A 17,589-nucleotide genomic window follows, 5' to 3' on the forward strand; every position below is an offset into this window, starting at 1 on the left:
TAAACTAGTTTGGAAAAACTGCTAATTCCATATACTAATACATTTTTTTTCCCCCATGGTATATTGCAAGTTCTTATCATTTCCGCTTCCAAAGTTTACATATTTATTTTAGTTTTGTAATAAATAAAAACTTTCTTAGCTCATTTGAAGAAATTAACAATGTTATCTTCTTCATCGAATGTGAAAAGTCTGGAGAAGAATGATTCTCTTACCATTAAATCTATGTATTAGTTGTTGTGGCATATTAGGAAATTGTGACTTTTAGTACTCTCACCAGAGAGTACTCAGATATTTTTAAGAGATCATTTCAAGAAGAAAAAAATTTTTAGCAAACATGTTTTCACATTCTGCCATAAATGATTTGGCAGTGCTAGAATTATTTCAATATGGGAACACATTAGACACAAGTTGTTTTCTCCCCACACTCCATGATATCTATTAAGTAATGCAGAATTTAGGATCACATGAAGATATAAGAATAATTAATATCTGGAAAGATAACCAAAAACTAGTGCAACAATCCAAATTTTGAAATGAATAATCTGCTTAATTTTCATATGAGTGAATTTAAAAAATTGTTCCGGATGTCTTATTGATCCTTTCACCACTAAAAGCATATCAGGCAGGAGAGACAGTTATTATTGATTCCACTGGTTTTCTTCATATGGAGTTGGGAGTCTTGTTTACTAGTTACTTCAAATCAGTGGAACTTAACTTCCTGTGAAAATAATAAAAGAGCATTTAGATTATAATCCACAATATTATTTACAGAGTAGTAATTAATCATGTAATACTTATATGTAAAACTAGCTAATGGGTACCAAAGACATAAGTTTTGCACTGAAAATTTTATTTTGCTGTGGGATCAAAAGTTTGGAGAAATACTGTATTCTATGTGCTTTGGAAACATCTAAAGAAAAATATACAATTCTCATTTAAGAAATAGATATTGGTATCAGTCCATTCTTTAAAGACTTAGGGGTAAATTATTACAGGCTACTGAATTTAGGATATTGCTGTAAAAATACAGTAAACAAGTTACTACTTAAACTGTAATTGCAGAGTTAGAAATAACTTATTCCAAAAGGCATGCTCTGTGAGAGTACACTGGATTTGTCATCTGTCACTCATTTGGATAGATCTGGATTAAATACCTTTTGAGACTGGAGTGGAGAAATTTTTTAAAGCCTTTACAATTGGAGTTGTATGATTTTCCAGTGTGCCATTTATAAAGAACTATTTTTCTTAAATTGCAGCTGTTCTTTTAAATTACAAATAATTAGAAAAGAATTTACAGTTATAGTGGAAGTGTAATGCCTCTTAGAACTGAGTTGCTAATGCCGTAAATTTTTGGCATTCCAAGGTGATACTCTGCATAGAATCTTTAATTAAATTAATTCCATTTTTAAATGAGGTGGTCCATTTTTAAATGAGGTGGTCTATTGTAACAAATTTTGAACTGTGGCAGCATTGAAGTTGATGCATATATAAGGTTTAAAAATTAAGTTCCAAAAGCCAGATTTAGAATGAAAAAAAGCTTTTAATATTTTTCTAAGTAATCTTGAGCAGATACACACTTGTGAGATTACTTATAGAGTGTTTGAACTGACAGCCACCATTTGTCACATTTCTTTTCATGTTCTCTATGCTATCAAATCATCCTTTTAGTGTAGATTTGATTCTGGAGAACATATAGCAGTCTGGGAAAGCTAAACCTGGAGTGGGAGGATTTACAATGAAATCCCAAGTTTCATCAAAACTCCTTAATAATCTAGTGTAGGATGCAACCTAGTATTATTGTGAAACTCGGTGATTGCAATCAGATCAAGAAAGAAGGGATCATCATCAATGGTTTGAACAAACTTGGAGTGTGAGCAACTTTTGTTCATTAGTCACACAGTGCGGAACGAATGTAATGCAAATCTGTCAGAATTGCACAAATTGTTTCTCTGGTAACATGATATCCTTCTATCATTCAGATGAAATCAACGTGCAAACGTTTTTGACTGTTTCTGAATTTGAAGCATTTGGATGTCCATAGTTGCAAACTAGAATATTTTCTTAAAACTATATACAATTGCTTAGTCTGAGCATTCATTTTTTATCACACATGTCGCATTTTAAATTACCTACTACGTCCTCCCTGTGAGAAGCTGAGGCCCATGCATTATATTAATTTGTCTATTTTTGTAATATAAATATTTATATTAATGCAAGAATCTCCTCTTCAATTCCATTTTCTACTACTTAGAAAAGCCTGATCTTTATAATTACCTAACTTATCAATCAAAAAGTTATCACCCCCATGATAAATTGGGAAATAGGAAACAAAACTTCAGTCACAAATTAATCAGATGTTCAGGAGAGGCATAGAACTGTAAAAAGTTCTACTTTTGAATTTTTTTTATTTATTTAACCCTTTAACTTACCAATTAAAAATAAATAAAATTAACTTCTGAAAGGTGTAAACTTCTCTGCACAAAGTACTTTCTAACTAGAGTAAATTAGGAGCATATGGCTGGTATGGAGCAGCTGAAAGTTTAGCAAGATTTTAAAAATTTTCTTCATGTATCTGATTGCTTAAAAAAAAAAAAAAAAAAAAAAAAATTCAATGATAAATATCTATTCATAGTCAACTGAGCTTTCTAATGTTAAAATAAGTCAACCCAGTTACCTCACTTAGGGGGTGTAAGTTTTAAATGCTCAGGCAACTTTAAATTGTGATATTTTAGCTTTGCAGCTTATAGTATTAAATACTGACCAAGACACACACACACACACACACACAAGTAATATTCTTGGATGCCAACTTTACTTGCAATTGCAAGATTTCTGGTTATATTTTCAGAAAGGATATGTGAAATCTTAATCAATAATTACATTTCAGTTAATTAATTCAAAAGTGAATACAATTTTCTCCACTTGGATAATCCAGTAACATCACACATAATTAGAGCTTGTATCTTTTAATAATTTCATATATACAAGACAGTGTTCCTTACTTTTCTGATGTTTCCTCCTTGTGATTAGAAGGCTGTTCCATGGAGCTTGTGTGCACATGCTGCTGACTTGCTAGTTCTGTTACTGACTTCTCGCTTTCTGCAGCTAAAGCACGCTCTTTCTGTAATCTGTTGAAAATTAAAATGAGACATAAGTAAATCTTGAAGAAAGCTTAACTAATTAGAGAGCTTTTCATGTGTACTTGAAGAACAAAATCAAGTTTGTGATATTTAATTCAGATTCTAGTGATGATGTATAAAGAACAGTTTATACATATTTATTTTTTAACATTTTATATAAAATGTTAAAATTATTTATTGGAAATGATGGTTAATATGTTATTTGTACCCCAATTGTGTCCTGTTCACTTTTGGGACAAAGTATACAATTAGGGGAAGCCCTTACTAAAAGTACATTCAGTGACAGAATATCAGTGGTTACAAGTAAGTTCCTCCAGCTCTTATTTTGGATTTTCTTGACACTGATAATTGGAAGGTTTTGAAAGCATTCAGTGAGTAATGGAAAGCAGTGCTCTTCAGGATGACTTAGCCCTCAGGGAATGATCAGATAAGTGGCAGTTATGTTTCAGTGATGCAAAATGCTTGGTTTTACCTTTGAGAAATAACATCCCAAAAAAAAAAAAAAAAAAGAATAAAATAATAACAGTGGCGGAGATTGAATTAAAAGCAGAGGTTGTATAATGCAGACAGGCAGAAAGGAGGACTCAGTATAGCCTCTCAATGATTTATTGAACAACTGCATGTAGAGAGAAGTTATAATTCCACTGTATGTAAGGCAATTTTATATCTATATAATATCGGTGTGGATACACCATAGATAACTCTTGAGAAAAAACTATGATAGTAGTATGGGAGGCATCATTTCCTCTGTATCTCTCGTATTGTGCTCATCCTTCACACAATAAGTTGCCATGGTATTGCACTACTTCGAATAAGTAACGCTTCACTAATAGAGAAGACTATTGTTACTTATTCTAGGTGGGCACCACCACCACCCAGATGGCACCGTTTCAAAGCCATTGGCCTATCTTCGGTGGGTGGGCAGGTACCCGAATACTCTGAATACCAGGGTACCTGCCCACCCACCGAATAGAACCTAATAGGCCAATAGTTTTGAAACTGTGCCATCTGGGTGGTGGTGCCCACCGAGAATAAGTAACAATAGTCTTCTCTATTAGTGAAGCGTTACTTATTCGAAGTAGTGCAATACCATGGCAACTTGTGAAGGATGAGCACAATATGATGAGATACAGAGGAAATGATGCCTCCCACACACTACTATTGTAGTTTTTTCTTAAGCATTTATCTATGGTGTAAAACTCTTACTCTTACACATTATGCCTTGTTGCATTTAGTTATTTTAAGTAAGGCAATTTTGAAACTACAGTTTGAATATTGTGTCCAAGTATATTTTAGGTATACCTAAAAAAAAAAAAAAAAGAGGGTTTCAAAAGGTACAGGGACAGGCAATATCTGGTGAGATTTCCAAAGGGCATCCATATAAGGAAAGACAGACTTCAAACATGCATGATTCATTTTATTGTATCAAAATTTCATTCTAATGAAAATCATTCAAAAATTATTGATAAAGAACCATTATTTATTCCAAAAATGTCCTGCTGCATTTTTATAAAATATGCAAGTAGAAATCTCTGATAAAGTGATGTGACCAATATATGTGTAAAAAAAGGTTAAAGAAGTGGAGCAATTATTAGAAGGAATGGACAAAAAGAATGGTACTTTAAGGTGAAATAAATAAATTTTACCCACTGTTTTGTTGGACATTCCTTCTAACAAAAATCTTTGGAGTCTGTCAGACCCTGTGCCTAGCACAGGATTAAAATCAATAACAAAATATATACTACAAAATTAATTTTTTTTTGTTTAGGGTTAGTTTGGAAAGCCTATTTCGTCTAGAAACTACACAATGAAAAACATGATAGGGTAAATATAAATCATTGTTACTTTTTTGTATAATAATATATATATATATATTTTTTTCATGTTAAAACAAAAAATTTAGAGAATTAATCAGGCTGTGAGCACATAATAAAGAACAAAAAATGTAATAATTATAAAAAGGTTAATTTATTCCTTTATTTTGAAAAAGCCCACGGAAACCAAAAAAGCACATATGACATCTCATTGATGTTACGTGCATATACATGTTTAATTATACAGCTGAGTCTTTTTATAGTACCACAGTACTTGGAATTGACCATTTCAGTAATTAATTTTTAGTATGTATAGTACTGCTGTCAAGTATTATTATTTAATACTTTAATCTATTTAGCCTTCTAGCATAAAAACAGAGTTTTAGAAAAATATGTGGAATTTCTCAATAGTCAAAATGAAATTGTCTTAATACTAACTTTTGTGTGAAAGTTTGCTCAACTTTTAATGTCATAAAACCAATTGTTTCCCTTTGTGAAAATGTCCTTAAAATGTAATTTCACTCAAAAAAAATAGCTAAATGAGGCTTCATGTTGTAGAATGGGGCAAGGTTATACAGCACCAACCCTTTTGTACTTCACATTTGCTCATCCCTTTAAATTTATTCAAACTATCTACTTCCAGTTACTTTCTTGTCAAAGGCAAACCTACACACATTCTGAAATCATCCTTTTTAAATTTGTCCCATTATTGAAAAAAATAAAAAATAAAATAAAGATGCTATCAGTATTTAGTTTATTTGACTCCTAACCTGCACTTAAACCTACACTAGTTTAATTATGTTAATTCTTGATTTGGAACTATGTACATAATAAAAATCAAACATAAGAACTAAGGAGTTCTTGCAAAGACAGCTGTCACTGAAGGAGTGATAAGAAAATACCACAAAATAATTCTCAATTATGTACATATTTCCAAATCGTAAATAAATATAACTAAACCAATGTAGGTTTGAATGCTTTATCTTCAAATAAAGGATTAAATACTTTGATTAGATCACCACACACGTGCCTAATTTTCCTGAACTAATCTTGTTGCTTTTCTGTGTACCTTTTCCAAAATTAGGTTTTCAAAACTGTATTCAAGATGAAGCCTAATCAGTTTTATATAATGAAATAATCAACTCGTTGTCTATGTATATCACTGACAGAACCACTGTGCTGTGCTGCTCACAGAAGTTAGACTGTACAATTAGCCCTTCATTTTTTGATTATCTACCACCTCACATCTAGTGCTACCCAAGTGCAGTACCTTGCATTTATCAATGTTAAACATAACATCATTTGCCCCTTTTCAGCTCATCTGGCTGATATACCTGGATCTTGTATACCCAGATAAAAAAAAAAAATCCTGCTATCTTTGTATAATCAGCAAAATTAGAAAACCTATATCAATAATAAACTGATGGCCAAACACTGATCTCCATGGGAACCCACTAATAACATTAGTCTATGAACAGTAGTAGCCATTTTTAAATATTTTACTACATACCTATTCCTTTATCTTATTGGGGCTAGTAATAACTTGCCCCAATTTATATAAACAATTGTTCACATGCAACAGTATCAAAAATTATTGAAACCTTAGTATATGATGTCAGAATGATTGTGTGTGACAACAACCTCAATAACTAATATTGGTCAGGCATGCTCTCCCCTTAACAAAAATGCATGCTGTGAATGCTCTGTTGCTCCATTCCTATTAAGACAACTTCGCATTACTTCTTTAACTGTTGGCACCATTATTTTCCCTAGCACAGAAGTTAAACTTAAGGATGTAATTTACAAATTAGGAACAATGTGTTTCCACCTGAACTCATTCCATTTGATTTTTTTGTTTGTGGGGTTATTTGAAGGCAAAGTATACAGGGCAACATCAAACCCCCAGAACTTCAAACATAAACGTAAGTTATGTTGGGAACATTCCAAATGGGACTATCTTTAACCTATCAGAGGCCCCAGCACATGGAACCTTTGAAGGAGTGAGGCCCTTATTTTTTTTAATTAATTGTAACTTTGTCAAATGCTGTCTACTGTTTTAACATGTTTTTTAAATTTCCAATAAAGTACAGTAGACTTTCAGAATAATGGCACCTTCGGGATTTTGATTTTTCCGTTATGTAGAAAGTTTTATTTTTAATATATTTAATGCAGAAATAATGAGGCTAAATAAGAAATAGAGATTAAGAATGCAATTTTATTAACTGCACATAAAAACAAACATATTAACAATCCAATGTTATATTCTGTAATTAATTCACTTCTACTTGCACCCATTCTATTTTCTACAGGGTATCTGGAACAGATTTTTACAGCATACACCTGAGCCTTCAGGAATCCCCAATTTCCCTGATGACTACTAAGAAGGACTATCTTAACCCTAAAGAAAGGTCTGGAATCAATAAAAATATTTGATCCAGGCTTTTTGGACACCTTGTATTATTATATCAAGAGTGTCACTAAGTTTTAATGTTCTTCTCTGTATGAAGTTTATTAACTTTAGGAGCCACAGTGAGGGGTTTTTAATTTAAAATAAATGAAAAACAGCGGTATAATCTGTGATATCAGTACAGAATTCACTTTCAAAATGGTGAACTTAAAACAGATACAGTAATCAGGTGACTTGCTCTTTTCTTTTCTTGACACTGCAAGGCATCTGCACTGTATGTAAACATCTGATCTCAACATGCCGTTACCTCAAATATTCCGTTATTTGGGACGCCATTATTTCGACAGGCTACTGTATTATTATTTCTAATAATAATTATGACTGTTACTATGATAGACATTAAAACTTGTGTATATACACCGATAAGCCAAAACATTATGACCTACCTATGACCATTATGACCTATTAGAAAGGTCAGGGAATGACCTACCTAATATGATGTTGGTCCTCCATGTGCAGCCAAAACAGCTCGTACTCAGCGAGACATGGATGCTACAAGATTTCTAAATGTGTATTGTGGTATCTGGTACTAACACATAACCAGCATATCCTTAAACTCCTGTAAGGTCCGTGGTTGAGTTGCTGTAGATCAGAGTTGCTGTTAAAACACAAACCACAGATGATTGATGTCTGGGGAATTTGGAGGCCAGGGAAATACATGGAAGTCTTCCTCATGTTCCGCAAACCAGTCAGTGCCTCTGCAGCCAGGAGCAGCAGTGCGTAGCACACGCTTCTTGATTAGACCGGGGTTCGAGCCTGTAACCACCAAATACAGAAAGGTCAGGGAATGACCAGCGCATATCCCCGGAGCAATATAGCCTTAGTTGCTAATGCTCCTAAAAAAAAACCAAAATAACAAATAGCGAACCAGTCTCGAACAATCCGTGTGGTGTGGCATGGTCCATTAACCTAGAGGGGAAGACTGTTGCCATGAAAGGGTTTACCTGGTTAGCAATATTTAGGTAGGTGGTAGACGTCAGAGTGCCTGGCATAATGGATGACTGGACCCAGGGTATCTCAGCAGAAAATCGCCCAAAGCATGACACTGCTGCCAACCAGCTTGTTTTCGTCCCACGGTGCATCGAGGTGCCATCACTTCCCCAGGTAAATGATGCATACGTACCCATGGAACAGGAAACGTGATTTATCGGACCAGATGACCCTCTTCCAATCACTTAAGGTCCAGTTTCGATGCTCGCATGCCCATTGTAGGCGCTGCCACCGGTGAACCATGGTTAGCATGGGCATGCAGAGTGGCTATGCAGCCCCATTTTTAGCAGGGTTCGATGTACTGTGTTGTGACACATGCCTCCCATCACCAGCATTCCAATTACGAGCTAGCTGCGCCACAGTTGCCCTTCTGTTGCCACATACCATCCGAGAGAGCCTTCGTTCACCTTGAGCATTGATGAGCTGTGGTTGTCCAACACCTCGCTGGCAGTTCGTGGGTTCACCCTCTTCAGACCACTTTCAGTAGGTACTAACCACAGCTGACCCTGAGCACCCCACCAGCTGTGCCGTTTCGGATATCCTCTGACCAAGTCATCTGGCCATTCCAATTTGGCCTTTGTCAAACTCTAAGTCTGCTGCCTTTTCCATCTGAAGAACAATAGTAACATTGATTAACAGAGCTCAGTATCAGGTATTTTTTATACCGTGTCCAGACTTGTGCCATAGTTTACCTGCAGTTGCTTCGATTTGCATAACAACTCGCTGATTATGTTTTGGCTCATCAATGTATAGGGCATCCACAAAAGATCTGAACTTTCTTTCAGGGGTGCAGCCAAGAGTGTAATTTTTTTTTGCTATATAAAAAATATAGCAAAAAAATTCATCATAGAAATTTTTGATTTGATACTGACTTTAATTTTTCAAATATTGTGAAAGCTGTTAATGCATACCACTCCTTTTACATAGTCTGAAAATGAAAATCAATGTGTATCATTTATTAGCATTAGCTGAGGCATATGATGCAAGAAAGAAGATTATATAGCATCAGCCAAAAAAAAAAAAAAAAAAAACTTTCCATTTCACCCAACTGGTCACACCAAAATGTGTGTCTAGTTCAGCCTTAAATTTATTTCAGCAATCAACTACCTGCTGGCTAAAGGCAAACTTCCACACATCTATTCTACAACTGTCTTTCCTCAATTTGAATCTATGCCCCCTCAGGTTCTTGATCTGAGCAAGCGCAAGTATCCTATCAGCATTGAGCCTGCTCAAACCATTCAAGGCCTTATACACCTCAATCAGATCACCTCGCAGGTGCATAATATCCAGATGCTGCCACTTGCAGAACTTAAAGCCTCGCTTGGTAAGAGCACCCATTTTTCCTCACCAATCTTGTTGCCCTTCTCTGTATTCATTCTAGCAACTCTACATTCTTCCTAAAATTAGGCCTCCAGACCTGTACGCAGTACTCAAGGTGTGGTCTGACCATTGCCTTATACAAAGGGATAATCACCTACTTGTCTTTGCTAGCAAAATTGCTATATATCATTGACAAAACTCCATGATCTGCTCTGGCAGCCCATCTGCACTGCTCAGAGAACTTCATGTCTGACAGCACAATTACCAGTACCACACAGTTGGTATGTTTCTCTTGGGTTTACTGCTATCCATATACAGTACTTTGCATTTGTCAATGCTAAACTTTAGTTGCCACTTATCAGCCCATCTGCCTAACTTTATAGATCCTGTTGCAGTAGCATACTGTCATTAACAACCCTGCCAACCTTTGTATTGCAAACTTGGACATTACACCTGATATACCCTCATCAATATCATTGATAAATACACAAAACAACAAATGGACACTGCTCTACATGGATTAATGTTATTAGTGGAGTCCTGGGGGACTCCACTAATAACATTAATCCATGTAGAGCAGTGTCCATTTATTACCACTCTCTGCCGTCTTTATCCATTGCAGCAGCTTGCCCTTAATGCCATACTGCTCCAATTTGTAAAGCAGCCTTCCATGTGCAACAGTATCAAAAGCCTTTCTAAGATCCAAGTATATAATATCAAAATTATTTTTTGCATCTAGTTCCTTTGTGACTACATTGTAGTATTCAATCAAATTGGTAAGACAAGACTTCCCCTTTAACAAATCCATGCTGTCTGAACTATTACTGAGTCTTCTCTAGGTGATCCTGCATCACTTCTTTAACCAGTGACTCCATTATTTTTCCCTGGAACAGAAATTAAACAGGTCTATAATTGTGTTCAGTTATGAACTTGTGCTATGCTTGGGAATATGAGATGTTGCCTTCATTGCAAAAAAATCATGACAACAGCATTGCTGTTCAAACTTGGCTGCCAAGAGCATTTCTAAAACATCACCAGAAAGAGATCTGAATTCAATTTTTTTTTCCCCACCTGCTTGAATATTCTCTAACACTAAGCACTTATAAGGAATTATTAAAATGCCAAGAATGGTTAGGATAATTGGATACATTTCTTGTGCACTTGTCAATTCCCTGCCCAAAGGCCACTGTAAATTAATTCTTTATTTTTGAAATTGAAATTTCTGATACTGCAAAATTGATTCAGTTCAATTTGATTCAAAAAAACATGTGTTCTCCAAATAGTGCTATTCTGTGGTGAATGTACATATTTTAACTTAATACAGTACTTCCAAAAACTCATTCGGCCAACTTGCTATATATAAATTCTGTTTGAAAATAGCAGAATTTTGACTGGTGTAAGGAAACATGATTAGGAAGTAGGAAGTCAGCTGGCTGCCAAACTAAATACACAATTCACAAATTTATTCACAAAGCCATACAGTTTGTTATGAGTGTTAAATAGCAACACTTCTTCAGATCATATCACCACACAAATTACCTCAATAGCACATTGGCAGAACTGCACTAATGCCTTTTACCACATGCATAAAACACAGTAAATGCTGATGCTATCGAGGCAGTGTCAGGTGGGTCTGAAAACTGCTAGTTTGGGGGATACAAGGACTAATAGATTAACAGTAGCCACTGGCAGAGGTGCAAGTGATTCTTGCACTGCTTCTATTGGAATGAGTAGAAGCCTGGAAAACAAATATATGATATCAAAAAATAATTTTGATATCATATATTTGGATTTCAGGAAAGCTTTTGACACTGTTGCGCATGGAAGACTATTGTACAAATTGGAGCAGAATGGTATTAAGGGTAAGTTGCTACAATGGATAAAAGGATGGTTAAGTGGGAGAAGACAGAGGGTGGTAATCAATGGGTGCTGCTCTTCTTGGACTAATGTTATTAGTGGTGTCCCACAGGGTTCGGTGTTAGGTCCACTGTTGTTTTGTATATTTATCAATGATATTGATGAAGGTATATCAGGCTTAATGTCGAAGTTTGCAGTGATACAAAGGTTGGCGGGGTTGTTAATGACAGTAATGGCAGTGTTCTACTGCAACAGGATCATCTGCCCAACAGATAATTTGGGCAGATGGGTTAAGAAGTGGCAACTGAAGTTTAACCTTGACAAATGCAAAGTACTGCATATGGGTAGAAGTAACCCCAGAGAAATGTACCAACTGTGTGGTACTACACTTAAGGTGGTAGAAAATGAAAAAGACCTGGGAGTAATTGTGCAGGCAGATATGAAGTTTCTGAGCAATGCAGACAGGCTGCCAGGGCAGATCATGGGGTTTTGTCAATGATATATAGAAATTTTGCTAGCAGGGAAAAGGAGGTGATTATCCCTCTGTATAAGGCAATGGTTAGGCCACGCCTTGAGTACTGCGTACAGGTCTGGAGGCCTCATTTTAGGAAGGATGTAGATTTACTTGAGCGTGTACAGAGAAGGGCAACAAGATTGGTGAGGGGAATGAAGGGATCCTCTTACCAAGAGAGGCTTAAGTTCTGCAAATTGCAGTGGCTGGAGCCTAGGCACCTGCACGGTGATCTGATTGAGGTGTATAAGGCCTTGAATGGGTTGAGCACGCTGAATTCTGATGGGATCCTTCCCATCAGAATTCAGCTTCCACTTGTTCAGATTACGAACCTAAGGGGGCATAAATTCAAATTAAGAAAAGACAGATGTAGAATAGATGTGCGGAAATTTGCCTTTAGCCAGTGGGTGGTTAATTTCTGGAACAAACTTCCATCTGTCGTGGAAGTTGATGGGTGAATAAATTTAAGGAGGAACTGGACAGGCATTTGGAGAGAATGGTGTGATTTTTTTTTTTTTTTTTTTGTTGGCTGATGCTGCATAAGCTCATACATTTGCTTTCTTGCATCACATGCCACTACTACTACTACAAGATGCAGGGTATTTCAGAGACTGCTGGGAGCCATTGCGGTACAAGTAGTAGTAGTGGCATGTGATGCAAGAAAGCAAATGTATGAGCTTATGCAGCATCAGCCAAAAAAAAAAAAAAAATCACACCATTCCCTCCAACTGCCTGTCCAGTTCCTCCTTAAATTTATTCAACCTATCAACTTCCACGACAGATGGAAGTTTGTTCCAGCAATTAACCACCCGCTGGCTAAAGGCAAATTTCCGCACATCTATTCTACATCTGTCCTTTCTTAATTTGAATTTATGCCCCCTTAGGTTCATAATCTGAACAAGTGGAAGGATCCCATCAGAATTCAGCATGCTGAACCCATTCAAGGTCTTATACACCTCAATCAGATCACTGCGCAGGTGCCTAGTCTCCAGCCACTGCAATTTGCAGAACTTGCAGTGGCTGGAGACTAGGCACTTGCGGCTAGTCTCCAGCATGGGTTGTGTTAGGGTAGCTAAGAATAGGAACAGGTGCATGTATACTTGCATGTAACACCAGTGCTAGGAGTTTGGTAAATAAATTTGATGAATGTGAGGTATTGCTCAAAGCCAGTCAACGTCGCTAGACAGTGCAGTGTCGAGTCAGTTTGATGTGACATAAGCATTGGGAGATCAAAATTGAGAGTAGGAGTGTGTTATAGGCTTAATGACTCTGATGAGTATTATAAGGAACTGTACAGGGAAATAGAGTGGGCCAGTAAATCAGAGAGTCTTATAATGGGGGATTTTAATTTCCCAGATATTGACTGGAATTTGTGGGTTGGTCACTCGCACACTAGCAAGGTTTTTTTTTTATGAGTTATTGGATGATTGTTTTCTATGTCAGCATGTTTGGAAGGCAACTAGAGGGAGTAACACTTTTGATCTAATTATCAGTAGTGATTCTTCATGTTTAGAATCTGCAGATAAAGGAACCACTAGGTGGCAGTGATAACAGTGTGCTGAAGTGGGATTTACTCAAAGAGGTAACTACCATCAGGGGTAAAGGGAAGGGTTTTTGCTTTCATAAAGACGACTACGATGGTCTGAAACAGTGTTTAAATTCTATACAGTGGGACCAACTAATGATGTTACCAATAGCAAATTCAAAATGGGAAGCATTCAAAGAACTTATCTTGGAAGCTACTAGGCTTTACATACCAACTAAGAAATATTGTTCAAGGTTTAGGCTTAAATGGATGTCAGATGAACTAATGAGTCATATGGCAGAGAAGAAAAATCCATGGAATACTTATAAATTAATGAGTAAAATGGAAGCCCATGATACATATAAGCTGGTCTGTAACCAAGTCACAAAGGAGATTAGGCAGGCAAAGGCAAATTATGAGAAATCTTAAGATGTAAATAAAAATAACTGAGTTCTTTACCTATGTAACCTCTAGAAGGAAAGGGATGAATCAAATTTGTCCACTGGATGTTGATGATGCTGCTCAGGTGGCTAACAAACTAAATGAGTATTTTACATCTGCATTCACCCATGCGTAGTTATTCAGGGAGAGGACCGCCAGAGGTGAGTTAAACTCTGGCAGTGAGCTAGATGATTTTGCAATAACAGAGGAAAGTGGAGGAGAAATTGTTGAAGATAAATATAAAAAAGGCACACAAGGTGGATGGGATCTATCCAGTTATATTAAAGGAGGCAGCAAGGGAAGTAAGCAAATCCTTAGCCATAATTATGAGAGCTTCTTTATACCCAGGGGATGTACCCATGGACTGGAGATGTGCAAATGTGACCCCAATTCACAAGGAGGATCAAAGGCTGACACAAGTAATTATAGACCTGTGAGTTTAATTCTGTTCCAGGCAAATTAATGGAGGCACTGGTTAAAGAAGCACTACAGGATCATCTAGACAAGACTTCATTTATAGCTTGGACACAGCATGGTTTTGTTAAGGGGAAGTCTTGCCTGACCAATTTGATTGGATACTATGATGCAGTCACAAAGGAACTGGATGCAGGGAATAACTTTGATATCATATATTTGGATCTTAGAAAAGCTTTTGATACTGTTGCACATGGAAGACTGCTGCACAATTCGGAGAAGTGTGACATTGGAGGCAAATTTGTACTATGGATAAAGGGATGGTTGAGCGGGAGAAGACAGAGAGTGGTAATCAATGGACACTGCTCATCGTGGACTAATGTTATTAGTGGAGTCTCTCCGGGTTCAGTGTTGGGTCCATTGTTGTTTTCTGTAATTATAAATGATATTGATGATGGTATATCAAGCGTAAGGTCCAAGTTTGCAGACGATACAAAGGTTGGCAGGGTTGTTAAGGACACTAATGACAGTACGGTGCTGCAACAGAAATTAGAAAAGTTGAGCAGATGGGCTGAGAGGTGGCAAATGAAGTTTAACATTGACAACTGTAAAGTACTACATATGGGAAGCAGTAACCCCAGAGTGACATATCAACTCTGTGGTACTATACTGACAGTGGTAGAGAATGAAAAGGACCTAGGGGTAATTGTGCACGCAGATATGAAATTTTTCTGAACAGTGAAGACGGTCTGCAAGAGTAGCTCATAGTGTCTTGTAAATGATATACAGGAATTTTTCTAGAAGGGATAAGGAGGTGATTATCCCCTTGTATAAGGCCACAACGTAAGTACTATATACAGGTCTGGAGCCCTCATTTTAAGAACGATGTAGAGCTGGTGGAACGAGTACAGAGAAGGGCAACAAGATTAGTGAATGGAACAAAGGGTTGCTCTTATGAAAAAGGCTTAAATTTTGCAAATTAAAGTGCCTGGAGACTAGGCACCTGCGAGGTGATCTGATTGAGTTGTATAAAGCCTTGAATGGTTTGAGCATGCTCAATACTGATGAGATTCTTCCTCTTGCTCAGAATAATCATCTGAGAGGGCATAAATTCAAATTGAGGAAAGACAGATGTGCGGAAGTTTGCCTTTAGCCAGCGTCTAGTTGGTTGGTGGAATAGACTTCCATCCTTTGTTGTGGAAGTTGATAGCCTAAATAAATTTAAGGCTGAGCTGGACAGGTATTTGGAATGAACGGAGGGGTGAAATGGGAGCATTTTTTTTTTTTTTTTTTTTTTAAAGGCTGATGCTGCATAAGCTTGCTTTCTTGCATCATATGCCTCTGCTAATGCTAAATTTTGTACAAATGCTATGGCATTCTACAGTTCACCATTTCTCAAACTGTTTTCTGCATAACACTATTGTTCTGTGATATGTGAACAAATGTTCCACAAAAAATTGTAATTAATAATTAAGAAAAATAAAATAATTTTTGCATATTTGTAGTGTTCACCACTTTTGTATCACTATAATGTTTATCATAACTTTTTTTCAGTTATTAATATACAGGCATAGACTAATAATCAAATAGACTGTGGAACACTTTATTTTTGCAGGCTTTGTGTAGAGGTAAAGACATCTACGAAAAAGTAGCAATGTGGAGATCTAGTATGCCATTATTATGCGATTTTGCCTGGAGTACACGAATTGAAGGAGAGGAGGAAGCGAACTGATATAACTAAACTCACTTTCTTGTATAAATTTTTTTTGACAATTATTAGTATTTCGAAATATTATTATTAAAATATGTGACCGTGGATTTGTGGTTGAAAAAAGGAACTTTAAAACGAGAAGCAAAGTACTTCTAGTAGTGAAACTGTGGTTGATGTAAACGAACACAATATTGTCACACTTCAAAGTGAGGATGAACAATTGCAGCCTTTTGTTCCCCAAAAAATCCGAAATGAAAAAACAGGAACCAAATAAAAGACCCAAACGAAAGTATAATGACAATTATTTCAATTTCGACTTTACACGTGTTGGAAATAAAGCACAGTGCTTCATGTGTAATAAAATATTAGCAACAGTTCTTTGGTTACCACTAAACTGTGTTTCGTAAGTGTTCCATGAATATGTTGTGAGATGAAAATGTTGCGTGACTAAAAAAGTTTGGGAAATGCTGACATAGTTCATCATGATGTATTGCCTCTGTACTCACATCTCATTGATCTTTTATAATTGTGTGTGTGTGCAAAGAAGGTGGTCTGAATAACTGAACAGTGGAGTGCAGTGTTCTTGCTTGTATTTCTAGACTCAATTTGAGAAAGAGTAGTTGGAAACCCATATATCTGAAAATAAATCTGTAATGATATTAGTTTTTAATAAGGTTCTTTTATTAATTTTTATTGCACTGGAAATAAATATCCTACAGAATAAAGTAATTTTTGTTGTAACTGAATAATTACAGCACACTATTCTCAGATGTTTAACATAATTTTGCTATTATTTGCTATTTAAAATTAAAAAATAGAGAAAACTGTTTTTGCAAAAAGATGAAAAAGGTGGTGAAATCAAGGCAAAAAGACAGATTATCTGTCTCAAACCCAGAGAGTTTGCAGCCATGAACTTGAGTTTTTAGCTCAGTCTAAGCAAAAGTGAATTGTCAATGCTACTGCGGAAGTAGTGAAAATGAATTGACATTACCGATTGACTAACAAATTATGGTATGATGATTTTAAAAAAAACAAACAAAAAAAAATAATTTTGAAAAGTCTATTCCTACTTTTTTTGTAGTGAGTATTCTAACATAAATCACTTGCTGGCAGAGCTCCTTATGTTATCATGAGAAATGTTGCATCATTTACTGCATGATCCTGGCTTTGTACAGTATTTGTACCTTTCATGTTTGAGAGTCACCATGAAAAAAATAAAATAAAATAAAGAGTATCCACACACTATCCAGTAGATTACTATTTGAAATACAACACTAGACACAATGTGAACATTGCTGGTCAGCAGGTTAATGAAAACACTGCTGGTCTAATAGAGGTAGATACGCAATTTTGAAATGGTATTATAAAATGGCAAAATTTACATGGATTTTTTTAAGTG

The 17,589-nt window shown here is 36.0% G+C and overlaps 1 protein-coding gene across 9 annotated transcripts in view; it reads right to left on the bottom strand.

Moving 5' to 3' along the window:
• LOC150085310 (calmodulin-binding transcription activator 2-like) overlaps nucleotides 1-17,589 on the bottom strand; it is a 736,406-nt gene continuing 718,817 nt past the window's right edge. For all 9 annotated transcript variants that reach the window (XM_090373990.1, XM_090373988.1, XM_090373984.1 and 6 more), the window contains 2 exons: nucleotides 3,003-3,128; nucleotides 1-718 (listed from right to left, as the gene is read on the bottom strand). In XM_090373990.1, the coding sequence (XP_090230116.1) occupies nucleotides 3,027-3,128 (102 nt within the window). In that variant the 3' untranslated portion in view covers nucleotides 1-718; nucleotides 3,003-3,026. The remainder of the gene's footprint in view (nucleotides 719-3,002; nucleotides 3,129-17,589) is intronic.

The sequence above is a fragment of the Mastigoproctus giganteus genome, chromosome 5 (assembly GCF_048544385.1).
Source record: "Mastigoproctus giganteus isolate SK-2022 chromosome 5, ASM4854438v1, whole genome shotgun sequence".
NCBI lineage: Eukaryota > Metazoa > Arthropoda > Arachnida > Uropygi > Thelyphonidae > Mastigoproctus > Mastigoproctus giganteus.